Here is a 25,080-nt window from a genome sequence, read left to right on the forward strand (position 1 = left end):
TGCTTTTCCAGCCTGTCCTGGATGATTTCCACCAGGCATTTGAAGTGGTCTTTGTGGATCCCTCTGGACTGGTCAATCTCTGTGCTGATATGACTGCCAGCAAATACCACCAGGTACTGAGCAGGTTGTGGTGGCTTCTTGAGGTGTTGTCTTAGGAGTGAGCTCAGACAGAGGATGGTTAGATGTTCTTGAGGAGGATGTAGGACCAAGAGAGAGCATTCATTTTGGCTTTCTAAGCTTTTAACATCTCCAGCTTTGAAGCTTGGAAGTGAATTCGGGGACTTAGATGCAGTACTACCTTACCAGTCTTGCTTGAGTGGTGTGGGAAAGTTGTTTTCTCTCTTTGTGTGCACCTTTGGGTGAAGCCAAGCAGCTGTTTAGCAGATATGACTGTTCTGTCGGAGAGAAAAAAAATAAATCACCTTGATGTCAGGGATATCAAGAAGGGATGGACTGGCCAGTGAGAGCAGTTTATTACTTGGCTTCATGCTAAGGACAGAGACTGGAATCAAGGTGTGCTGCTGACCATGGAATTGGGCTGGCCCTCGTTGATGGGGGAGCACAAGTTACCACTGCTGGAGGGATTTTCTTTCCTTCTCCCTTTGCATTCATGCTCCTGCACTGCCTTCCCTCCTTACTCAGGTCCAGCTCGAAGCCAAGCGCTCTATGGAGATTTTGGATGACCGGATGGTGGATGGCTTTCAGGCGCTGCTCATGACCCCGAAGCCCATGCTCAGGACCTTTGACCACATCTTCCAGTGAGTCTCACTGTGCTGGTGGGGTGGTGCTAAGGCAGCCTGCTCAAAGACAAGTGAGCTGCTGCTGGCTTCGGTCTGGGTTAGATTTGAACTTACGTGGTGGGAAGTGGCTCTGCTAAGCTCTGAGATAGACACTGGTGCCTCCTTGCACTGGGCTGTTCCACTTTTACTGTCTGGATAGCCTCCCAGAGGAGGGGAGCAATGTTTAAGCCTTGGAAACAATGACCAGCATCTCCTGAGATGCTAGAGGGCATTCTTGTAGCACCCATCGTGGGCTAGGACCCTCAGTTTCATTTTGTCCATCCTCTAACATAGCCCTCTCTCAGAAAGGATTTGTTGCCAGAGGTAGGTGACCAGCTTCTCTTCTTCTCTGTAGCCTGAAGCATGTCTCCAAGCTGCAGGGTACCTGTAAGAAGATGCAGCTGCTGAATGAGCTGATGGATCGGGGTGGGAACTACGTGGCTGCAGCCCTGCCCTTCGTTGTCTCACTGCTGGCACGTGGTCTGTCCCAGAGAGCACAGCTTGTGGCTCACTCCCTGCCCCAGATCCCCGAGGTAAGGCAGCTTGGCAATGACACTGCATCTTGTGGGGTTTCAGCTGTCTCTTGTGGCACTACAGAGCACAGGGAGGGCATCCCTGCTCACTGGGGAAGGAGACAGGCTTGTCTCCCTTGTTGGGAATATGGAACCTGAGGCCCTGCACTGGGCTGTGGGATGCAGCTGTGTTGCTTGGTCTGGGCACAAGTCCTGGTCCAGTAATGAGGAAGGGTGAAGACAGCTTTTCTTGTAATTGGGAAGACCTATTAGATGAGACTTTCCCTGTCTGTGCTTGTCTGGGCCCCTGGGAGAGCATAGCAGGAGGTTCATCTAACACCCCAATATCCCAGAAGCTGCTGCTCCAGAAACCTCATCTCTCCTTGTGCCTCATGTTCCTCATTTTCCCGCAGTGGCCAATTGATGCTGAGCCCCCAAAACACAAGGATGCGGGACCCCTGACGTTTGGCCTCCTGTTTGTCCCAGAGTTTGCTGCCAGCACACTGGAGAAAGGTCCTCAGGCTGATCACCCCGAGGTGAGGAGAGCCCTGCTTGTGCTGAGTAAGAGCAAAGCTGGTGCTGTGCTGTGGTTGAACACAGCTGGGAGGCTGGCTGGTAATCTTAGGAAGGTTTTGTCTGGCCCAGAAATGACCTGTGTCCTTGTGCTGGCATGGTCAATGTCCCCCCACAGGCCTTGGAGTTCCGGACGTTCTGGGGAGAGAAGTCAGAGCTGCGTCGGTTCCAGGATGGCAGCATCTGTGAGGCTGTGGTGTGGGAGGCCAGCACTGCCTGCCAGAAGCGCCTCATTCCTGAGCAGATCATCAGGCACCTGCTGAAGCTGTAAGTTGCACGGAGCAGCAGCTGTGGGTCGCTCCATGTGTCACTGCTGCCATGTGTCCTGTCCCTGGTGACCCCATTATCAGCTTCATGCTTTGTGGGGTGTTGAGGGTTGTTTCAGATTTGTGAGATCATTTTAGTTGTCCTGATGTTGTGAGCTGCTTCCCAAGAGCGGGGGGAAGAGCAAGCACCTGGTGCTGTAGCCTCTGCTGGATGTAATGCAAAGGGCAAGGAGACAGCTTGGTCCTGCCCTTACCATGTGGATGGCATGCTGGGACACTCCTCAGAGCTGGAAGAGAAGCTGTCTGGTACCTTGCAGGACATTTTTGTGAAATCCTCTGAGACCTTGTAGTGGTTCACAAGATTGTGTTTTCCCTATGGCATTGGAATGCCTCTGCAGCAGTTTATACCATCTGCCAAAAGTGAGGCCCTCTTGCACAGAAAGGAGGGTTTGCCTGTGCCTCTTTGTCCTGACTTGAGGATGGGTCTTGTGACAGAAGGCTGCACATTGGTGTCTTTGGCTTTGCATCCTGTGAAGCTTCACAAATGCTGATCACTTTGGGTGGATTACTTGGGCAGGGAGGAATGCACAGAGATTTGTCTTTTCACCAGGATCTTCCTTAGAGAGGGATTGCTCATCCTTGGGCTGACCCATGCAGTGTCAATAGGATCAATAGGCTGGCATGTCATAGCTGTGATGCTCTGTTGTCTTCTCCTACATAGCCATGCAGACATTCCTGAGTCCTCCATCTGCTACACAGGAGCCCTGCTGGAATCTGTGATCAGGACTGGGAAAGAGGTATGATTGCTTCCCCCTGGGGCTGGGGCTCTCTCCAGGAAAAGCAGTGAGGGAAGGCTGTAGGGGGGTCATTTGAGTGGCTCTGAAGCAGCTGGGTGGTTCCCAAGAGAATGTAGTAAGGGCAAGGATCTGCCAAGTCTTTCATGGCAGCCGATGCATAACTGCTGAAATCCTCTTGCTTTAGCATACCCCAGACCTCATTTTCTCTTGCAAGCACCCCACTGTCCTGTTCTCACTGCTGTTGCCCTTCTGTCCACATGCCTGAGAATATATTACTGTCCCAAGTGCTCTTCTGGCTGCACCTCTGAGGTACTGCATCCTTTAGGACATGGGCCAGGCAATTCTGTGCTGCCATCCCTTAGGTCCAGCTGGCAAACCCAGGAAAAGGATCTTTCCTGGCATATTGCAAAGTGCTAGATTGTGCTCCATTTGAATGTGCAGCCAAAACAAAAAAAAACCTGAACTTTCAGACAGAAAAGATGCATCTCAGAAGCTGGGAAATGTCCCTCCTTACAACTTCTGCTTTTCAGCTTGTGAAATTAAAGTCTGGAGATGAGCCATGAGCACTTTGGCACACTTTGTTGGTCTTTTTGTACTGATGCCTTAGGATTTTAGTGTTAATATTTTTCACATATTTATAATCCTGCAGTTCTTTAGTGTATAACTCTAAACCTCATATAGAGTGTTAGCTACTGTCTTCACATTTTGGTTAGACAAAACAATTCCTCTCTAGGCCTGGAAATCAAAGATACCTTACTGTCTCAGGCCCTGAGAAACATAAACAAAAGTGAGCTGGAGAGGGAGCAGACTTGGAGTGAATGTCTTCATTACCTGAAGCTGTAATTGGAAGATTAACCCCTAATGTGCAAATGAACCAAACTTAAGAAAGTATGAAAACCCGTGCTATTTTTGGGTGTAGCCCCTGAAGGGGGCTTTGTCTGCCTGAAAATGTACCTGGAGGCCCTTTTTATTCCCTTAATTTTGTCTGGCCTCTGCTTTTAGATAGTCCCAAAAAGGCATCAATACAACCTGCTCTTTACCTGGTTGTTGGATGGAGGAAGAAATTGTTTCCTTTCCACTTTTTCAGATTGAAGGGGTGTACGTTTGATGGAAAGGATCACCTGTGCCAGAACTGATTGCGGTCTGGGCAGAGCTGGGTGTCACATTTGGGATGGGATGCTGGTTTTCACAGCCTGTTGTGTGGTGAGGCAGGAAGGTCTGTGTGCTGTGTCCCTTCAGGCTGATCTGGGGTTAGCAGGGCTGATACTCCCCAGTCTGATAGGGGATGCATTTTCCTGGAGCCTGAGGGGTGCCTAGGGGTTGCATTGTTGTCCGTCCTTGAGGAACAAAGGAGAAAGTTGCTGTTGAGTCTTGGGTGGTGGGTGCAGTCGTACCTGCTCCTCCAGGTGTTTGTGTGCAGGCAGCTTGGGGAGCCAGCAGTGTGGGGATGTGCAGGATGAAGGGAGAGGAAAGGTGCAGCCACAAGCAGGATGGGGTTGGTGGTTCATGGCACACCCACAGAGGGTGCTGCTGCTCCGCCAGAGAGCCCAGGTCAGAAACCTCCAGGCAGGTTGGCTCCTTGTGTGACTCAGCTGCCTCTGAGCTGGGTGGTTTGGTGTCACCAATGTGGCCTCCCTGACAGATCAGGCTGCTCTGTTATTTGGAGAGGTGGAAGCAGTAAGGGCAGCACCAGTTCTCCTTCTGGTGCTTCTCTGCTACCCTCCACAGGGTTCCTGTGATGCTCTGAATGTTTTCTGTCTTTGCTTTTGCCATGTGCCGGAGCTCTGCCTTGGCTAAGGATGTAGTCAGTGGAGTTTTCTATTAATTGCTGCCTCTGTTGGCGCCATGGTAACTGCTTGGGAGACAGTAGCACTGCTCTCACATTGCCAGTGTATGATCCCTTTATTCCCTGATCATTCTTGGCTTCTCCTTTACTATAGTGATTGCTGGCAGTACAGCTCTTGGTGCTGCCTTAGTGTCTTGCAAAATAAATAATTTTATTTGCCTCTGGGATACCTGTGGCTGCTGGAGAGTTGCAGATAGCCTTGCCCTTGTCTTTGCTCTCTTTCTTACCTCCCCATTTTGCTGAGTGCTCTTGCCAGAAGCTGCTCCCTGGGGGTGGCAGTGCTGGCTCCTTGGAGCTTGGTTGTGATGCCAGCCCATGAGGGAGGTGAGGTGAGTGCAGGAGCAGGAGAGGTGCATGGAGAGGCTCCCTGTGTGTCCGCAGGCAGGGGGAACGGGCGAGGAGGCCATGGTGAGTGTTGTCTGCTCCTACGATGACCTGAGCCGCAAGCTGTGGAGCCTGAAGGAGCTGCCGCTGATGGTGACGGCTGTGCAGGGTGTGCATCCAGCCCTCCGCTACACAGACGTGAGTGTCCTTGGCCATGGCCACGCCTGGGGGGCTGCAGGGAGCTGGGGTGAGGCAGGACGAGAGAATGAGCCACTCTCTGCTTTGGTGGCTCCCGAGAGCCCTTGGGGCAATATGGTGCCTCTTCTTTGCTGTTCCATTGTTCGGGCTGGCTGTGCACAAGCTGACCAAACCCTCTGTACTGGAGGGCTTTGCTGGTGTGGGAGGTTTGGGTGAGGGGATACACATTGCCAAGAGGTTTCTGCTCCCTGTTCTCAGTTGCTGGGTGGCTGTTCTCTTTCAGGTCTTTCCTCCCATTCCTATGAAGCCAATTTATTCCTTCCATAACAAAAGCAAGCACTTTCTGCTTCCTTCGGAGGAGAAGCCCTGCCCAGCCTACATAACACCTTTGAAGAGTAAGTGGGGTGAGATGTGAGTGGGAGATGATCTGTTGGAGGGAAGTGGAGGCAAGCATCAATCCTGGCTCTGTTATTGCTGTGTTGGTGTGCTACAGGCAGGAGCAGAACCCTGTCTCCTCCTGCCCTTGTGCTGTAACCTGTAGATCCAGACACCCCTATCCAACACCTTGTTTCTGGGTGGGATTCACTGACCTCCTGCTCTCCCTTTGCCCCCAGTCATCTGCCACATGGAAGGCAGTGGCCAGTGGCCACAGGACAAAGGAGCCATCAAGCGCATCAAGGCCGCTTTCCACCTCCAGCTGGCTGAGCTCCTCCGGCAGCAGCACCAGCTGGTGTGCAGACCTGCAGTCACCCACACTGATGTGTACAAGGTAAGGGGGTTCCCAGAACCTTCCCCAGGCCTGACCTTACCGAGGTGGGGGGCTGTGGCAGTGATCCCACTGGACAAAAAGAGATACTTGGATGGTGGGCGTAGGAAGGAGTGTGGTGAGACTGCACTGATGTCAGGCTGCTGCTGTTGTATTCCTGAGGGGCAGCATAACACACATCATGCTGCTTATGTCACTACCCAGCCTGACTTTGCCTTGTGTCCCATCTCAGGATGGCTACGTGTTCCGTCTCCAAGTAGCCTACCACCGGGAGCCCCTGATCTTGAAGGAAGTGGTCACTCCAGAAGGAATGCTGAAGTACCAGGACACAGAGGAATCTCGGCAGCTGGAGCTGGAAACATTGCATCTGCCCTATCTAACCAGCTCACTGCATGGGTAAGTGAGGCAGAAAGTGCCTGAGAGGTCAGAATGTGGGACATGCCTGGAAACCAGCATGGAGGTGCCCTTGGATCCCTCCTGGTTAGAGGAGCTTGCTTTGGGAAGTGGCCCTTCAGCCAACCTCGTGAGAGGCTCTTTGGAAGGATTAAGGGAGGGATGTGGGTGTGGGTGGCACCACTTCTTACCCCGTAGTCACTGGTGTGAGGAGACATATACTAAAATGCAGCATGTTTAGAGGGAAGCATGAGGCAGCATTTTCCCTTCTTCTCCCAATATCTCAGCATCTGCTGAAAGTCTCTGTGCTTGTGATGCTGTGTAAGTGTTCCTCACAGATTTTTGCCCCTCTCTTCTTTCTCACCAAATGCCAGTGTGGGTCCTGGGGTGTGTGGGCTGAGCAGTGGCATGTGTCCCTCCTCACAGGCTCCAGCAGCAGCACCCTGTGTTTGGCAGCACTTCCCGGCTGGCCAAGCGCTGGATCAGCGCCCAGCTCCTGAGCAACAGCATTTCTGAGGAGTGTGTGGACCTGCTTGTGGCATTTCTCTTCCTCCACCCAGCCCCCTTCACACCACCCAGGTGAGGATGAGGAGCCCAGGCTGGCCTGATGGGGGTTTAGTGCCTTTCATTACATGGCATGGAGGAAGGGTGGGATGCTGCTCAGGTGGGAGGTGTTGGGAGGGTTCACAGCAGGGAGCACGGGGCCTCTGTGCTGCCAAAATACTGTCCCAAGTCCTGTTGGGAGTTGCCAGAGGAGATGGAGGTGCTTAGCACTGAGGGCTGTGGCTTTCCCTATGCTGTGCACTGCAGAGAAAGGGGGAGAGCAGGTAAGGCTGGGAGCGAGTGTCCTTGTGGCCTCTAGGTGCTGGTGGCACAACTGCAGGGTGTCTTGTGCCTTCTGGAGGACTGGTGAGGCCCCTTGTTCTGGGGGTGATGGCCAGGAGAAGCAGGGTTGTGGCTACCAGCTTGCTGGGGCTTCTGGGTTCCCTGGGAAGGGTGTCAGGGTGGTGATGGCAGCTCCAGCCTTCCTCCTGGAGAAGGCTTCCAAGGGAGGGACGAGGGGTTGGGCCCTGAAATCTGAATGGAGTAATGTGTTGGTAATGCTGGCCCCTGGCAGACAGATGTTATGGGGCCCAGAGGAAGTGAAATGAAGTTAAAGGAAATGTTTTTCTTCTGTGTGGAGTCAAAAGGTTACTCTGCCCTGCACTTGGGGTACAGTTTCCTTTCCCAAAGTAGCAGGAACAGCAGTCTGATGCCTAGAATGCTTTCCTGTCTCCTAAAATAACAGAATCCCCATCTTCCCAGCTATCTGGCCTGTGCATGTGTCATTTTGCAGGGAAAGAGGCACTCTGGGAACTTGGCTGGTGATCAGACCTGCACCAGAGATGGGAGCAGCCCTCTCTCCACCTCCTCCTTGTTTCAGACCCAGGAGTCTGGGTGGAAAGAGCATCAGGAGATTGGCAGCTGGGAGGAGGGTGGGGGGGACACTATGATTTATGTTTTGCTGGTTTCTTTTTCCTGAGGAATGAGGGAAAAGGGTGAAAAGACACTGCCTGGAGATTTGGAGAAGGGGAAGTGTCTCAAATTTGTCCTGAACTTCCCTTTCCCATCACAGATATCCATTGTTGGGCTGCATATGGGTTGGGCCTTCACTAAGTCACCCCAAGTGCAGCCCTTCTTGCTCTGCCAGGAGAGCAAATGCTGATGTTGAGCTGTTTTGTCCTGCCTGCAGCTCTCCACAGGTGGGGTTCCTGCGCTTCCTCAACTTGCTGGCAACCTTTGACTGGAAAAACAACCCTCTGATAGTCAACCTAAACACTGGCCTCACAGGTGAGCAGGCAGTGGGTAGGAGAGCTGCAGCATGAGATTCTTGAGCCTTCCTTGGTCAGTGCCTGGCTCCACATCTCTTGGACACATCATGGACACTATGAAAAGGAGATTTTCCACTCCCTTGCTCTTGCCTTGTCATGTTTCACTTGCCTGCAGGATGGGTTTGGTTGTGCCATGTGTGGTTTCCTTTTTTTTCCCTGCCTGCCTCTGAAGAGATGGGTCTCAGTGATGATACTCTGCTGCTTCTGGTCTTGTTGAAATCTGTGACCAGCGTGGGTGGTGTTGGATGTGGAGTTGTCTTTGAAGCAGTCTGTTCCTGCCCTCTAGTGTTTTGTCTGTTGATTGTTGTTTGGGTACAGGCTGGAGCCACAGGAGACCATGGGATTGTATTTGCTCTGCAAAGTCATGGGATGGGGGAGATAGTTACACCCAGCTTTAAAGCTGATTTATAAAAAAAAGTAAAGGTGTTTGAGAGAATTTTGAAAACTAGTATTTTCCACAGTGCCCTCCAACTTATTTTAATGAACTAAAGAGCTTTTCCCCACTTGAGGGGAAATAAAAAGACAAAAGGTAGAACACTCTTTGGATAATACAAACTGTCACTAGCTTATAATGTGAATTTCCAGCGTGTGTCAGTCTCTGTACCTACCATGCCTGAGCTCACCTGAGTGGGTTTAGAGTGAAGGTCCATCTGATGGGAGTGAGGCACAAGCCTGAGGTGAAGGAGCTCTGGTTTCGCATGAACTGTGGGATCAGAGGATGGGAGAGGATAAATCCTGTTGTGCTTCCTTTTCCTGGCTGTGATGTGGGTGAGGAGATCAGAGGGCTGTGGATGGAGCAGAGCATCTCACCTGTCTGCCTGCCCTCTCCAGATTCTGACTGCACAGAGATCAAGAACAAGTTTGTAGCAGCTCGCTCTCGCCTCCCCGTCATGTTCCTGGCCACCCCCAAGGACCAGTGGAGCTCCATGTGGACCCGGGAGCGCCCCTCGGCACAGGTCAGCTGGGCCCTTTGTCCCCTTGCCTCTGGTGCTGCTGGCTTGGGGCAGTTCTCTGCTCCTAGTGCTGGAGCCAGCTCTTAGAGCCCCGTGAGGGAGGGATGTCCCTGTTACATCCAAGACTGCCAAGTTTTACCCTCTGACTTCCTTCCTTCCCCAGATCCTGCAGCGCCTTGTCCTGCTCGCCTCGGAGTCTCTCCGTGCCCTGGAGGAGCAGCTCATGGACCCGCTCAGTGACCAGGATGTGAAGGTAACCCCCTGGGGACAAGGGTTTTCAGGCTCTGGCCGAGCAGACTGGGCTTTGGTGGTGGTTGCTGGGATGTGTTAGGAGGTTTCAGGCTGCGGCCATGCGGTTGCCCTGGGATGTAAAGCTGCAAGGATGGGAGGAGGGAGGCTGGTGTCCCTCTATGCCACCCTGCTTCTGAGGGACCCAGCTCTGTACTGCAGCTTGGGGTGACTAGGACAAGTTTATTCTGTATTCTCTAGTTCTCTTGGGACATGAGCAAACCCACAATATTCCTGTGCCAAACCAGTTGTGTGTCCATGACATGATCAAATGGTTCCTCTGGGAGACTGTTCTGGAATAGTTGTGGAAATCTGGCTTGTGTGCTCAACTCTAACCAAGTTGGGTGTTTGAGGTTTTAGCAGGACAGGCACTTTAGGAGGATGTTATTTTGGTTTGAGTGGAGGAGTCAAGCCCTATGGAGTTTAACCCTCTTCAGTTTCTCAGTGATTTCATTCTTTAAGTAAACTAAAACATCCATTACTGCAATGGACTTGAGAGATGTATATTTATTTGGCCTTTGAAGGGAGATACATGTGTTTTGAAGGGTAGTTTGTTGGTGTGCTAGGTAGTGAACCAGGAGATTGAATCTCAAAGGACTAAAAAGCCAAGCAGTGGTTAGATATGGCAGATTCACATTAGGGACAGAAAACCCCAAATGAAAACCAAAACCAGAAAGCAGCACATACAGTGGGATTTTTTTTCTGCCTAAGCAATATAAAAAGACTTACTGATACTGCTTTCTGTTCCGCTTTATTGTGCACTGGAAGTGTTATGAGGTGAGGATGTACTTGAGGCAGTAGCAGTGTGTGTTACAGGGCTGTGAAGGAATGAGGCATGTGCAGTGTGTTGCAGTCACAGTGCTGGCCCAAGAGTGAAATTCAAGAGGCACATTGTGAGCTGAGGATGATTATCTTCTAAAACAAACTGTCACCTGGCCAGAGCAGCCTCCAAACACCTTGACTCAGCCTCCTTGGGACTCCTCCTTCCTCCCTTCCATTGCAGTGGGAATGTTTCTCATTGGCATGGAATTATGCCAGTGTCCTCCCTTTGGGGAGCCTATGATGTTCCTTAGGAATAAACATGGGATGCTGTTTCCAGGCCAGAGCTTGGGGCAGGGAGGAGGGAGAAGCCTTTCCACTTTAGTTTAGAGTTGGCTCCTCTATAGTTGCCTTCTGTATCTAAGAGAGTGTGCGAGCTGTTTTTTTTGTCTTTGCATTTGAGTCCCATGGGGACATGCCTGCTGTCATGAAGATACACACATGGGTTTGCTCCCAGGGCACGCACAGGAAGCCATGGACTTGATCACTGGGTGGGACAGGAGGTCTGTGTGGAACAGAGCTGGGACTGACTCAGTGCTGGTCACTGATGTTCTTCATGTGTGTTCTCCCTGGCCTGGCTGTAAACCAGTTCCAGGCAGTGGGTTTTCTTCCAGTGCCAAGATGAGCAGTGTCCCATGCCTCTGTTCATGTCTCTGCATCATTTGTTCCATTTGAAAATGTACACATAGTTTTAAGTTTTTTTCCATTTTAATACAGCTGTATCCACAGCTAGATCCTGCCTGTCCAAATATTTACGTGTCTGGATTGCTCCTGTCCATTAATAGGGTTTTGCTCTCACCCTCTGTCTGTTTGATGGAAGATGCTGTTGTCCTCTGGGGCAAGTCCTGGTGGACAGATGGGGCCATCCATCCCATTATTAAACAGCTCCTTCTCCTTTGTCCCCTCCGTGTTGTTCAGCTCCTGTTGGCTTCTTGATTCCCCTCCTCATCCTGAGACTGTACCATGTGCAGTGCAGTTATCTATATCTCACTCAGCTCACCTCTTTGTCCCTCTCTCAGTTTCCCACCCCACTAGCACTTACTCAGGTAGGCTTCCTGGGGTCTGTGGCAAACTTGTAGCATTAATTTCACAAAAATTTTGTCTTTGGTTTACTGCTTCCTAAGGAGAAGAGGACAAAATGCTAACAAGGACTTGGGAAACTTCTCTTACCTCTCCTGCCTCCTTGTGTCCTATATTGACTGTCACTGTTTGTTTCTCCGTGCAGATGGTCTTCCGCCCTCCTTTGGACTTCTATGATGTCCTGATCCACCTGAATCCCAACCAGATTCCTCGGCTCCTGGAGAGCGTGGACCGGCCGGTGAAATCGGTTTCCCGTGGCGTGGTGAAGAACAGCTCTGCCACGAATATCCTCTTTCCTGTGGTGGATTATGACCCTGTGCAGTTGTACCTCCAGGAGCTGAGGGTAAGCACGGCCTGTTGGGGAGGCAGATGGGGTGCCTAAGGGGGAGCTCCCCTCTGGCTTTGGGATTGCCTGCTGGTGCAGGACATGGCTGGTGACATCTTTAGGTATTTGCATGGGATAGGCTTTGCTTCTCCAGCAGAAGTCCTGTGAATACACCACCTCCTGCATGGAAATGGGAGTGCTGCTGTGATGTGAGGATGAGCTCAGATAGAAACCACCAGGAGCTTTTGCTGAAGAAGATTGTATTCACAAAGGTGTCTTTAAGCCATTTGTCTCTAGTTAGTTAATTCACTTTTCATGGCTTCTTCCACCAGTTGGTGTGCATGATGGGCAGTAGCCACATATAATTTCTGGGGGGAAGTACAGGTATGACATGGTCTCAGTAAGGTTTCTGCTGTTAGGCCAGTGGTTGTGTGAGCCAGAGGAGATCAGTATTGGTCACAGAGTGGTTTCTCTCTGTTTGGCCGCATGCATAACAGCAGAGGAAGTTGGTAATGTGGGAATATGGAGAACATCAGTACCCAAAGTCATTGACCATATTCTTTTTCACCATAAGCTTTGGCAAGCTGGGGAGATATGCCGGGTCCTGGATGACAGCAATGTTCTTCTCTGGATGTAGACAGCCTGTGCTTTGCAGTTGTGCAGCACCTGGCACTTCCCAGCTTCAGATGTGGTAGTAGCTGGGTTAATGTTAGTGTCGGATGTGCAGAGAGGTGGGGTTGTGGTGCCCTCTTCTCAAAGCCTGCCGACTTTGAAGTGCCATCATCCCTTACTGATAGCAGTGCTGTGAGCAGTGTCAGAACTGTAAGCATGGGAATGTAGGCTGGCTGTGGCAGGGAGGGACCTATGGGGGTCTCAGGCCCTGTTCCCCACTCAGGACAGAGCCAGCTTTCATGTTGGAGCAGGCTGGACAGAGCCCAGTCCTGCTGGATGCTGTCTGTCTCCAGGGATGGGGATTTCCTACTTCCCCGCCCCAATGTTTGGCCACCCTTGAAAAAATGGTGCCTGAATTGATACTCCAGTTTAGGCTGGAAGATTCTGGGCCCTCTCAGTTCAAGCTCTTCTTTCACCTTAACTAGATACCTTAGGAGTTGGGCAAAGAAAACTTGCAAGGGTTTCTTTGAAGATTTCCTCATCCTGGGCACAGCCCTGTTACCTCCCAGGTTGCATGCCAGCCCCAGTGCATGATAACCTGTGCCCATGGGAATCTGCTGTGGCTTCAGCAGAACTGCCAGGTCTGCCAAGGTGTAAGCTTAGTCCTCCTGTCACCCACAGCAGCTTGGGACAGTCTTGGGTGGTGAGAGACAGGGATGTGTGAAAGGCTTCATGAAACTGAGGAAGACCACCAAATTGTCACACAATTTCCCTTCAAAAAGCACTGCTTCCTTAGCTGGAAGGACACCTGGGAGAGGAGGTGCCCAGTGCTCTCCTCCCTTTGAGAAGGAAGGTGAACCTGGAGGTCCTGCAGACATGTTCTAGAGAGCACTGGGGGATTTCTTGGGCAAGAAGGAAGAGGAGAAGCATCCTTTTGAAGGGTTTTAAAAGGGAGGAGGAGGCAGATTTGGAACTGTTTGCTCTTCCATTTTCCTTTCTGGTGTCTGAGGAGTCGCATCAAGACCAGCCCCTTGCTTTTCAATGATGAATGTTTGACTTGCTGCCATGAAACCTCAGCCAAAGAGGTGCAGATGTGGGTAGGAAATGGAGTTTTTAAAGTCTGAAATCCTTCTCTACCTAGTGCTGGAGGTGGGTTCTATAGCTGAACTGAGCTTTTCAGCAGCTATGAAGGTGCTGCAGATGCATGGGGACAGAGACTCTGTATCTTTGAAGGGCTAAGCAACTCTTATGGAAGCCTGAAAGAAAGAAGAATGCTTGCTTGAAGAAAAGCTGGAGGATGCTGGATGAGCTGATTGGGAGAGCTGTCTCTTTGGGGAAGCTTGCAGCAGGTCTGGCTATAGATTGAGGCAGTCAGTCAGGAAACTCTTTGGGACTTATAGGGTTTACTTTTATGCATCTAGACAAGTTGATGTCAGTAAGTGGCTCTGGAAGTGAAAGGTAGAGAAAAGATTTTCCTGGAAAGCAGCTTTCATTAATCTTCAGGCAGTTATGATTTCTGTGGTCCAGTCAGTAGTGACATACAAATTGCTGAATTTGGATGTCACTATTGACTGGAGAATTGCAGAATTTTTACTGCTTTTTACTGCCCATTTTTATTAATACAGGTTATGATAGACTGGGAGTTGGGTTTGCTCAGGTTGCAAACTACAGCTGCTCCTAAATCCAATATGCTAACATCCCAGTGAAGAAAGATGCATATGAGCAAAGGTCACATTGCTTGTTGGAATCAGTGTTGATTCTCTTGGTGTCCCTTGTTCTTTGACATGAGGGTTCCTAGGAGGGAACAGATCAGGAACTGGTTGCAGCTTTCTCTGAAGAGTGAGCTGTGGGGCAGAGAGCCTGAAATCTGCCTCAGCATCTCTGTCTGGGAGGCTTTCCTTTGTCTTTCAGGCTCTTAGATATTGTTTGTTTTCTTGTGGCTATCATATTGGAAATATCTTGCAGTAACAGTTTGCTTGTCATTCATAGCATCCAGATCAGTAGTGGGCAGTCCTGAAGGAGCTGGTAAATATCTGCTTTTCTAGGCAAACAGGTGTTTATTTTCCTGGAAAAGTCACAGAGGTGATGCTGCACATGGTCTCAGAGAACTCATCCGTATCCAGTTAAGTTGGAAGGCCTCAAAAGCTGATTTTGCACTGCAGGACCACTGCAAGCTGCTCATGCTGAGCTGTCAGTAGAGGCTACTCCATCCATTAGAAATCATCTGACTTCATGTCTCAGTGTATTGATGTTGTTGCTTCAAGGCAGGACTTTTTCATTGACTTTGGCTTTGCTTGGTAGCCTCTGCAGCACCTTTTTATTTCTCCTTCCCTGGCTCTTGCTGCTCTAAGCAGTGTTCAGCTCTTCCCTGTCCTGTGGGCTGGAAGCCCTGGGGGTGATCCAAACCCTGCAAGAAGTTGGTGCCAGAAAGAAGTGTGGTGACAGCAGTGAATCCTTCTGAGAGAAGGATTGGATGAGAAGGCAGTTTGGATGCAGAACTGACTGGCTTTGATTCAGAGTAATTTGCTCTCTCTTAACAGCACAAACCACAGAATTGAGCAATGGGGCTGTAGCCATGGCTGACAGTGCAGCCGTGGTGGGTTTGTAGCAACAAAGGGAGACATCTGCCTCACAGATGCTGTGGGATTTTGTGTTCTTCTGTGGGCAAAAAAGAAACATCTGCCCTTTACTGAGATTTCCACACGAAAACAGGATTTAAATGCCTTGCTGTTTTGATTGAATTGAGGGGGGCAGGGAGTGGCTTCTTCCCCTAGTTCTGACTGGTAACCAGGAGATCCACTCTTCTGTCCAGCCTGTTTGCCCATGTTCTTCTAAAGTCAAAGTGTTTAGCAAGGCAGTAGTGCTCTGGACCTGAAAGATTGCTGTGTGCCTTTTCCAGGGAGCTTAATCAGAGTAGAAAATGAAAGGAGAGGAGGTGCTGAGTCCTGACTGCTTGATTTTTTTCCTGCTTCAAGGAGATGTGCTGCAGGAACTGGCCTGAGTTGCTCTGGTGCCTGGGAGGCTCTGGGTAGAGATGAAAGGCTGGCTGTGGGATTAAGGCAGCAAATTCTTCAATTCCAGAACAGATCTGATAGAGAAGACCTGTTCTGTGATCCTGTCCACATGAGAAGGCTTTGCAGAGAGACACTTTTGAGGGAAAGCAGGTGCCAGACATCACACAGAGAGGGCTTCCCTGGAGATTCAGCCCATCAGGAGCCTCCCTACCACCTACAATTCAGAGCGCCTGGTTGAGCAAACCCTGGGTTGGCTCCTGGTGGGGATTCTCCAGCAAGGCTAAATTAAATTTAAGTGTCTTGAATGAGGCTCCCATTGAGTCTCCATCATGGCTGCTGATCTATGTTCTGGTGCCTCTGTGGCTACAGGACACCCCTGTGTTTGCTGGGGATGTGGTGTGACATGGCTCAGTCTGTGCAGCTTTTGCTCAAGGGTGACTTGGCTGTCCTCTGGCCTTGAGACCATCCAGAGGACACAGGGCTTGTGGATTTGCTTGCCATGCCTGTCTGCCTGCATTCTGGAGCTCACAAAAGCCAAAGGCTCTGGTCTCTTCCCTGAGCTGTTCACTCACTGTGGGGTAAATTGGGTGAAGCTGCCTGTGCCATGTCCATCTGCCTGTCTGTTATGGCTCTTAATAGATCTCACATTTCTTTCTGGATCTTTGGTCTCACCACGTCACTGATGGGATGTGCTGAGATTCATTCACTGAGATTTAGCTTTCTTGGGCTGTAGGAAGAGCTTACGGCAGAGAAGCTGTCCATTTTTTGAGATCTTTTCTATGTGGAAGAGCAGGAAAATGTTTCCTGCTTTACAATAAACATCCCTCTAAAGTAATGTTTTGCATTTCTTGCACCTTAAGGCAAGACCTATCAGGAAGACTTTGAGCCCTTTCCTTTCTTCCTCCCTTGATATAAAAATATGTCTCTTGCTACTGCATGTTGGAAAGGAATTAATGATCATAAAAATTCTCTATCTCCTAAAACATGTAAGCTGTGATCATGTAATGTAGCTGTAATTGGTAAAATCTTTCCAGGTCAGTCTGCTCCCTTCTTGTTTTGACTGACAGGGCTGACTCCTCCTATGGTGACACCAGGTAAACAGGGAAAAGCTGAGAAAGCTCTGTGGGCTCTCATGTTGGGCAGGAAACTTCCTGTCTGGATCTGCATCTTTGGAAGAACAGAGGTGTCAGGAAATCCATCACCTGCTTTCAGGGCTGCAGAGCTGCCACAGACCCTTAGCACAGTGCCCTGGGCTGAGGGTGGGTACAAGTGTGTGTGCGCCCCTTTGCTCAGTGGGGCATCAGCTCCATGTGCTCCTGGGCTGAGCTGACAGGGGACTTGTGGCTGCATTTCTTCTGTGTTGGTAATGCCCTCCCAGAGCCTGTGCAGGGGTTGTTCTGTAGAAAGTGACAGACTTTCGTCTGAATGATTTGGTGGATTGACATCTGTGCTGATGCAGCCAGGAGGATAAACGAGTGGCTTCTTTCCTTTCCACATTTCTTTCCTTTCCACATTTCTTTCCTTTCCACATTTCTTTCCTTTCCACATTTCTTTCCTGCTGCCCCCAAGCTCCAGGACAAGGAGGGGTGTGTAGCCTCTCAGGTGGAAAAGTTTGCTTAGTTTGAATTCAATTTGAAGCCTTTTATGAGCTGAATCTCAAACCCAAGGGTTTCCTTTGTCTTTTAAAAGAAAGTCACAGAGGTAGCCCCAGCCTGGGGTTACTTGGACAGTGCTCCTTGCTCTCTTGGGTTGTGGGGGAGGCTCTCTCTGTGTCACATACCTGGGAGCATCAGGGCAGGTCACAATAAGGTTACAGAAACCTCGGAATGTTAACCACCAATAAGTAGTTTGTTGGAAGTAAGTAGCTTTAATGAGGTTTTACACTGGTGGGTTCCTTGCTAAGAGCACTTAAAATGCTCTGAACACTGAGCAAGTGTTGATGCATTTGCCTTCTGAGCTGCTGTTGAACCAGGGAATACTACTGTAGGACACACTTTTGTGTGCAGAGACCCTCCCTAAAAGTCTCTTCCAGCATCTGTGATGCAATGAGCCTAATCTCTTGGTAGAAGCAGTGAAAAAAAAGCTTGGATAAAGGGTCAGATGGAAAAACCCTATCCCTAAAAAACAATGTAGATACTTAAACAGTAGATACTTAACTAGCAGCAAGTAGATACTTTAACAACGTAGACACCTAACAACTAGTAGATACTTAACTAAATTTCACTTAGCTCATTGCAAAATCCACACTTCAGATGGAGCTGCTTAATCTGGTGATCCTGTTTTAGATCCAGGCATTGTTTTACTCACTACATTTCTCCACCCTTTTCATTGCTATAACCCTGATGGTTTCTTACAGAGGTTGTTCTAATCTTCTTCCAGGTGCCATATACACCTCACCTGGACAGTGAGGCCTCTCCAAAGTGAAGCCCTGAGCTTGTAGGTCCCCCATGTCCCTGTGAGATGGGAACCAGCTGTAGGATTTGTTGATGGCAGGGATTTCTGTGGGCCTTGAAAGCTGACTTGCAACCAAAGATGCAGCACCTGGAGAAGTGAACAAACGTAGTCCCTGCCTTTTCTCCCGTTTCTCTGAAACTTTTCTTGGAAGAAGGTGTTCACAGGCTCAGACAAGTCCAGTGACACTGGGCAGAGAACATGGGATGTGGAAAGGAGGGTGAACTGTTTGCTTTTACTCCCCAAGCCTCTGAACAAACAGGAGTGCAGTGACTAACACACCTGACCCTTTTAATGCTGCCATTTCTCAAGAGCTCCACAGCTCATGGGCCAGTTTGAAACACTATCACATGGGTGACACTAGGAGCAGAACAATGCTGAGATTTTGAATTGAATGCCATCCTTTTAACATCTGCCCTCTGCTCCCTGCTGTTTGGGGAAAAAAAAAAACCAAACCTGCTGGGTATCAGGCCAAACAGTGGTTTTATTGGGAAATTAGCTGAGCTGGGAGGGTTTTTTTACTGCAAATGCTGCTGGCTTCTATCCAGCAAGATACTGTTCTCACAAGGAGCATTGCGTGGCACTGAGATCTCGTCCTGCAGAGTAGCTGGGCTTTTTCAGGTTCTCACATGTCTGCTCCCCTTTGCTTCAGAAAGCTGCACCTTGGCGGTCAGCGTGCCCTGAGCTTTATTGCCATTCCTTGAGCTTTCCCTCCCTCCCTCTTTGGCTAAAAAAAGAGGAGTCTTCCCTGTTGACTGGGCTCTGAGCATAACCTGTTGCTCTCAGTACAGAAATGCCACGGTGGTTTACATCTTTCTCAATGTATTTTTAGACAGTGGTTTTTCTAGCTAGTTTGGTGAAATAATGCCTTGACCAGGCTTGCCCCTGTGAAAGCCCATGGAGTGGGATGAGTTGGCAGTTCTTGGGATCTTTCCATCTTGATGACCTGATTTTTGTTGCCCTCTGTGAGGGCAACAACACTCCAAACCCAAATCTGTCTCTGAAGATTGCAGACAACACCACCTCTCCTTGCTTGTCAGGTGTGTATTCTAAAAATGCCACCTTGCCTTTTAGGATGATTGGTAACACCAACCCACTCTACCTTTTTTTTCCTACTGCAATTCTGGTATGTCCATACAAGAGCCCATCCAAGCTTGTCTTTGATTATGATTTTTTTTCATGTACATCCTCATGAAAACCTCATGATATGATGATGCCAGCAGAGACCTCTCTTGGTAGAAGCTGGGAAACTAAGGTGATGGAGAAGAAGGCTGAAGAGGGAGCAGAGGCTCTGTATTCTGGGCAATAGTTTGTTCCAAGTCTAGTGAAACCCTGTGCAGAAGCTTCTCCTGTACTGATGCTGGGGACTGTTTGCTCAGCCTGGTAAATAAATACATCTTGTTGCCTGATGTTGATCTCCACCAAGACAAACATGTATCAGGGAGCAGCTGCTTGGTCAGCTTCTTTCAGGGTACACATCTCTGATATCAGCATGTTGGGTGATGAGCTATAGGGCCAGACTTTAAGGTTCGAGAAGTTGCTTGCACACAGCATTGTTTCCTTCTGCTGTGATGCTCATCTGCCTCCTTGCAGCCCTGGGAATCCAGCTGGTGTGGGCTTGGGGCAAGCCAGACTGAGCTTTAGTCATCCCTTTGTGCAACATCTCTCTTTGATCTCTGCTGCCCAGCACCACCAAAGGAGATGCTCACTGGCACCACTGCTGAAGCACAAGGGGGAAGGAGGACAGATTGCTGCAGTGCCTCCTTTGAGCTTTCCATCTCTTTCCACCCCACAGAACTTTGTGTTACTTAAAACCTCTGCTCTAATGTTTCCTTTTTGGATAAAGTCCTGACAGCTCACATGGGGTTTATCTTGGTGGAAGAAGGAGCTTTGATACCTTGGTTGCACAGGTTGCAGAGCTTGAGATGCTGGCCTCTGGTTTTGTGTTTGTCTTTAGTGCCATGAAATGTACTGTGGCAGGACTGCCTGCTGGGTAGGGCCTGCCTCTTTCTGTTTCATGCATTGTGTAATCTTGGATATAGTTGCTTGGACACTGACTTGGCAGTGCCAGGTCAGCTGATGGAGGACCACAGTGAGGGACACTCAGTGGGTTGTCACTGAAGGGTCACTGTCCTTAACCTGTGTTTGTTTTCTCTCCAGAACGCCTTTGATGATCTTGCCTTGTTCTTCTATGACAAGCATGGAGGGGAAGTGATTGCAGTTCTGTGGAAACCTTTGAGCTTCCAGCCTCAGCCTTTTAAGGTGAGTTTTTGCCTCTGTTTTAAGCTTTGTGTTACCTTTGTACCCTGAAAGCTTGAAGGGCTCTTTTTATTTTTCTGTATGGTAATTGCTTTGTCCAACTGTCATCAACCCCAAAGCCCTTTGAGAAATGGAGGTCATGGTTCTGTTGCTTCTTAGAAGGGGAGAAACCAAGACAGAGATGTGGCCACAGTGCCTTCAAGTCATCAGGAAAACCAAGAAGGGAAATAGACTATCACATTCTCGTGGCTTCGGGATCTTACCAGAAATACCCAACCCACAAGAAGCCTAGGTCCAGAGTGCCCATGTCCTCGTTGATGCATGGAGCTGTTTTCCAGCTGCACTGTGTGGGTTGGCAAACCCTAGAGGGTGGTTAAGCCAGGTGTGAGGCATGCTGGAGTGATTCATGCTGCTTTCTATGAAGGAAAGACGCAAAGAAACCGGTTACTCATGGCTCGGAGCTGGCAGCCCAGGCTCTTCTGTCAGTCTCTGGTGATTTATCTCCCCTCTCTTCACGGCCAGAGGGCATTGGCCATTCTGCCTGGCTGCTGTTGTGAAACCCAGTTATTCACAGTGGTGAAACAGAGGAGGAGATGCTTGCATCGGAGCTGAGTCTGGCTGGATTAAACAAAAGGATTCTGTTTTTGCCACTGTTGGAGCCAAGGATATCTTCCCACCTGAGGTCCTGACACCCACCAAAGAGCAGAAGCAGTTCTTACTCAACCTTGTGCTGTGATCCCTTTTGCATACTCCTTGTGCCCTGCTTACCCAGGCTCTGCCATGCATCTGCACACTTGTCATTCCACCATGCCCCTGGCCATTGCTTTGCCTCGTGACTTCCTCACAGTCTTTGGACTGTGGCTCCAGGGTAAACCCTAAAAGGGCCTAGAAGGGTAACTTTTGCACTTTTTTAGCTCTAAAAATGAGCACTGATAGTGTTAAGAAGTGAAGCTTGTGGAACTGGGTGCAGTGGTGTAGCAGGGTTTGTATGTGACAAGGCAGGAGAGGAACTTAATTCTATTTCTTGGGGCTGGCAGAGGTTGCAATGCAACTCTGAGCAGGTGCTCCCATTTGTGCAATATTTTTTGTGTCCTGCAGGTCTCCAGCATGAGGGGAAGGAAGGTGACAATTCTGAACGACGAGCTGGTCTGCATTCCCAATGTGGAGGCGATTCTCGAGGACTTCGAGATTTTGGGAGAAGGCTTGGTCAAAAGTGTGGAAGCTCGTACAGAGAAATGGACTATCTGAAACCACTGAGAGGTGTCAGAGCGGCCTTTCCTCAAGCAGTTTGTTACCTCTGGGTCTGTTCCTTTCTATAAATCAGTCCTAGAAGAGCCTTTTAGCTTTCTAAATCCCAGAACTGTATGTTTTACTCTATTTATCTTTATATGTATGGTTCAGAAAAGCAATGGGACCTGATACTGTTTTCAAGAATACAAATGCCTTTTTATTTTGAAGAAAATATAAAGATGGGATAAAGTTTTTGAAAATGTTCCTGTTTCTTGTTCATTGTAGGAATTGGAGGTCTGCTCACATGAAAATGGAAAGGTCTGAAAAATATGGCTGAAGTGTGCAATGGAAAGGCAGTTTCCTGGTTGGTAGGGAGTTTATATGAGGTGCTGCTGTTGTAGGGGTTAGCAAAAGAACAGTTGTTACAAGAATGACCAGGTTATTCCCTGCTGCTCAGCCCCAGTGAGGCATATTTGGCACACTGTGTTCAGTGCTGTTTTTCCCAATAAAAAGGAGACATGGATACTGGAGCAGGTCCAGTGAAGGGCAACAAAGACAATAAAGGAATTGAAGCCTCTGTGATGAGGGGGAGAGGGTGCAAGAGCCAGACTTTTTCAGCCTGGAGAAGAGAAGGCTCAGGGGATTATTGCCAATGTGTTTTAATACCTGGTGAGGCAGTAAAGAAGATGGATTGAGTCCAAATGATGGGTGAGAGGGGTAAATTGACATGCAGAAAGTTCTGCTTAAAATGCTTTTTCTTTACCATGAGGGGATTAAACATTGGCACAGGTTACCCACAGACTCCCAGGTGGAGTCTCCATACTTCATACTCAAAACCCAACTGGACATATGCTCAGAGCAGGGATGTTGGATTGTTTCTGTCATGTGGAATGATTGTGAAGGCTCCTGATAAGGGAAGAGAGGAAAATAAGCTGGAGCAAATGCAACTGTCCCATCCCCTCTTCTGGTGGAGGCAGAACACCCATTCCAACAGCAAAGCATGGATGAATCAGATGCAGAGCAAAGAAAACAGACTTCATGACAGCAGATTTTGCTTGATTTTGCAAATCAAGCCTGGAAAGGCAAGTGGATATTTAGGCAGCCTGATAACTAGGCAGTTGTTTCTTGGTTAGGAGCATTTCAGATAGGAAGTTAAGTGTGTTGCTTCAAGACCTGCTGGCCTTTCCAGCTGTTGGCAGCGAGCCCAGGGCTTTGTTTAGGAAATTCACAACTTGTTTTTCAGATTTTTCTGTGAATCATTTTAAAGTGGGCTATGGCAGGGATGGGACTCTGGGCTTGTGCTGTTTGCTTAGTGCCCATTGATCGGTGTTGGAAACACTGTGTGTCCTCACACAGTGGGGTAGGAACATGTGTGCAGCACCCCTGCCTCTGGGATAAATCTGGTACATTTAAGTTACAGGGATAATTTTTCTCTCTTCCCTGTGCTGGTTGGCTGAGGGAGGCTGCGTGTGGAATCCATTGCCCATTGTTTCTGGAAAGAGCTTTCTGAGCACACCTAAACTGAAATCATCAAAAGCTCTTAGTGGGCAAAACAGACCTCTCACCTGAGAACAAAGCAGCACGTTCTTTTGCTGCTGTGACCCCTGCAGCCTCAGAACTTGCTGACAAGTCCATTAACAAATGATGCAGGCAGTGATTTCGACAGGTTTCAGAAGCAGCTAATTAGGGATTAATTCTTAATCTTCTCTTTGTTGTGCTTTATCATCCTCTAGATGTTGGAATTGCCCAACCTGCCTTCAGTGATGGTAGCTGGATTGTTCCCTCTTTTTGTGTCTGTTTGCCTTCACTCTGACATGCAGTTTGACATTAGAGTCATGTCAATTTGCCAACACAGCTTTCAGACACCACTGGAGTTGGTGCAGTGGTTGCTTGTGCCAGAGCTCTGCCTGTTCCCTCCATGCCCCATCCTGTCTTTGCTTTTCCCCCTGCTGTATATTGCAGATGCTGGAACATTCTCCCCACTGCATATATCTGCTTTTTCCCAGGTCACAGACGTGTGCCAGAGCCTGCATTAGCTTCCAGGGCAGCAGAGCTCCTCCAGCTACCTTCACCAGGCAGGCTTGAAGGTCCTGCTTGTGCTTCTCTGAGGCTCTCATGGGACGTGGCCCCTCAGTGGCTTATTCCCTGCCTGGATATATTTATGGGGGTGATGGCTTCTGCCTTTTCAGCTGAACAATGCTGCAATCTCCTCTGCCCTGTCCTCCCCAGCCCTGCTCTGCTTTTATCTGCTTCTTTTACGCTGTCAGGTATTTTATTTCTACTTTTTCCTTCTTGCCTTTAAAAAGGCATAAAACTGCTCCTCCACCCTCCATTTGCAGCGTGCAGCAAAGGGAGAGGAAACATCCAGGCAAATCTTCTGCAGGTCCCAATAAAATGATGATAAATGAAACTCATAAGCAAACCCTTGTACAAGTCCTAACCTGCTGGTGTTTCATAAGGTGGTGCCACTGTGCTCAGAAGCCAGATGTGAGCCCAGTTTAGGTGACAAACATAGGCACCTCAACAAAGACCTTGTCATGAATTCACCTAAGACTCACTGTATTGACCACTGCTAGCCCAGGTTACATCACCTGGAAGAGATAACACCTGTGTCAGCAAAAGTTACCCAGATAACAAATTATCCCAGCTTTGCTTGCAATACTCTTGTTGCCAAAGCTGTAGGTGATGCACAGGCTCTGCTTTCAGGGGAAGGATAACTCTGCATTGCCTTAAATCTCCCAGTGTCTCAGTATTTACCATCCTCACTGGGAAGAATTTCTCCCTATTACCTAGTCTAAACCTGTTCTCTTTCAGGCTGAAGCCATTGCCCCTTGTCCTGTCACTATGTGTCTTGCAAAAAGTTCCTCTCCATCTTCCTTGTAGGCTCCCTTCAGGTACTAGAAGGCCATAGTTAGGTCACCCTGTAGCCTTTTTTTCCAGGCTGACCAAATCTAGTTCTCTTAGCCCTTCCTCATAGGAGAAGTGCTCCATCCCTTTAATAAATTTGGTGGCCTCCTCTGCACATCTGCTGGTTGCTCTGAGGGCCTGGATATTGCTGTGCTCTGACTTGTTGAGCAGCAGTTTACCTAAGGCAAAATCCAAACCACCTTCCTCAGGAGCAGAGGGTCCCTGCACCTCTAAGGGGTCTGGAAAGGCAGGATCTGAAGGAAAGGGGTGTCTCAGGTACACAAGAGAGGACAAGTGAGGTCTCTGCTGTAACTTTATCTCCTGTGGTGGATTTACTGCTCCTGTTGGAGCCCTGTGACTAATTCCTATTGTGAAAGCTGGGGTAGGGCCTGGGTTATTCAGAGCACTCTTGTTTGACAACCATGCTGGGCTTCCACTTCCAGAGCAGTGAGTGGGCACTCGCTTGTTTGATTAGCTGTGGTCCCAGCCATAAACAAGAGCTGCACAAACACAGAGCTGCCCTGGGGAGCCCACGCCGTGTCGTGTTGCAAGAGCTGGGAGGAGGGCAAAGGGAGAGCTGAGGCAGCAGCAATGGGCTTTGATGTGTTGGTTTTGCCAAGCTACCTCAGGAGCTCTTACAGGGGTCTCCTGTGCGTGGGGGGCGAGTGCAAACAGGGAGGTGCTTCCAAACGCAAGACTGGGCTGGTGTGATGATACTGCTGTACTTAAGGGTATGGATGGAGCCAGCCAAGGTAGCTCAAGTGGTGCATGCTTTATGTGTGCTTTCTGCTTTCTAGCAGGGCTTTCCAAATGTTGG

The 25,080-nt window shown here is 49.3% G+C and overlaps 1 protein-coding gene across 2 annotated transcripts in view; it reads left to right on the forward strand.

The window, feature by feature from the left end:
* NOL6 (nucleolar protein 6) overlaps positions 1–21,620 on the forward strand; it is a 34,514-nt gene extending 12,894 nt beyond the window's left edge. For both annotated transcript variants that reach the window (XM_054651764.2, XM_077171387.1), the window contains 17 exons: positions 12–113; positions 643–758; positions 1,135–1,312; positions 1,705–1,827; positions 1,983–2,131; positions 2,852–2,927; positions 5,155–5,295; positions 5,579–5,690; positions 5,910–6,064; positions 6,294–6,457; positions 6,881–7,033; positions 8,187–8,284; positions 9,157–9,281; positions 9,442–9,531; positions 11,611–11,808; positions 20,028–20,129; positions 21,225–21,620. In XM_054651764.2, the coding sequence (XP_054507739.2) occupies positions 12–113; positions 643–758; positions 1,135–1,312; positions 1,705–1,827; positions 1,983–2,131; positions 2,852–2,927; positions 5,155–5,295; positions 5,579–5,690; positions 5,910–6,064; positions 6,294–6,457; positions 6,881–7,033; positions 8,187–8,284; positions 9,157–9,281; positions 9,442–9,531; positions 11,611–11,808; positions 20,028–20,129; positions 21,225–21,374 (2,232 nt within the window). In that variant the 3' untranslated portion in view covers positions 21,375–21,620. The remainder of the gene's footprint in view (positions 1–11; positions 114–642; positions 759–1,134; positions 1,313–1,704; positions 1,828–1,982; positions 2,132–2,851; positions 2,928–5,154; positions 5,296–5,578; positions 5,691–5,909; positions 6,065–6,293; positions 6,458–6,880; positions 7,034–8,186; positions 8,285–9,156; positions 9,282–9,441; positions 9,532–11,610; positions 11,809–20,027; positions 20,130–21,224) is intronic.
* The last annotated feature ends 3,460 nt before the right edge of the window (positions 21,621–25,080 follow it).

Source organism: Agelaius phoeniceus, chromosome Z (genome assembly GCF_051311805.1).
Source record: "Agelaius phoeniceus isolate bAgePho1 chromosome Z, bAgePho1.hap1, whole genome shotgun sequence".
NCBI classification, from domain to species: Eukaryota; Metazoa; Chordata; class Aves; order Passeriformes; family Icteridae; genus Agelaius; species Agelaius phoeniceus.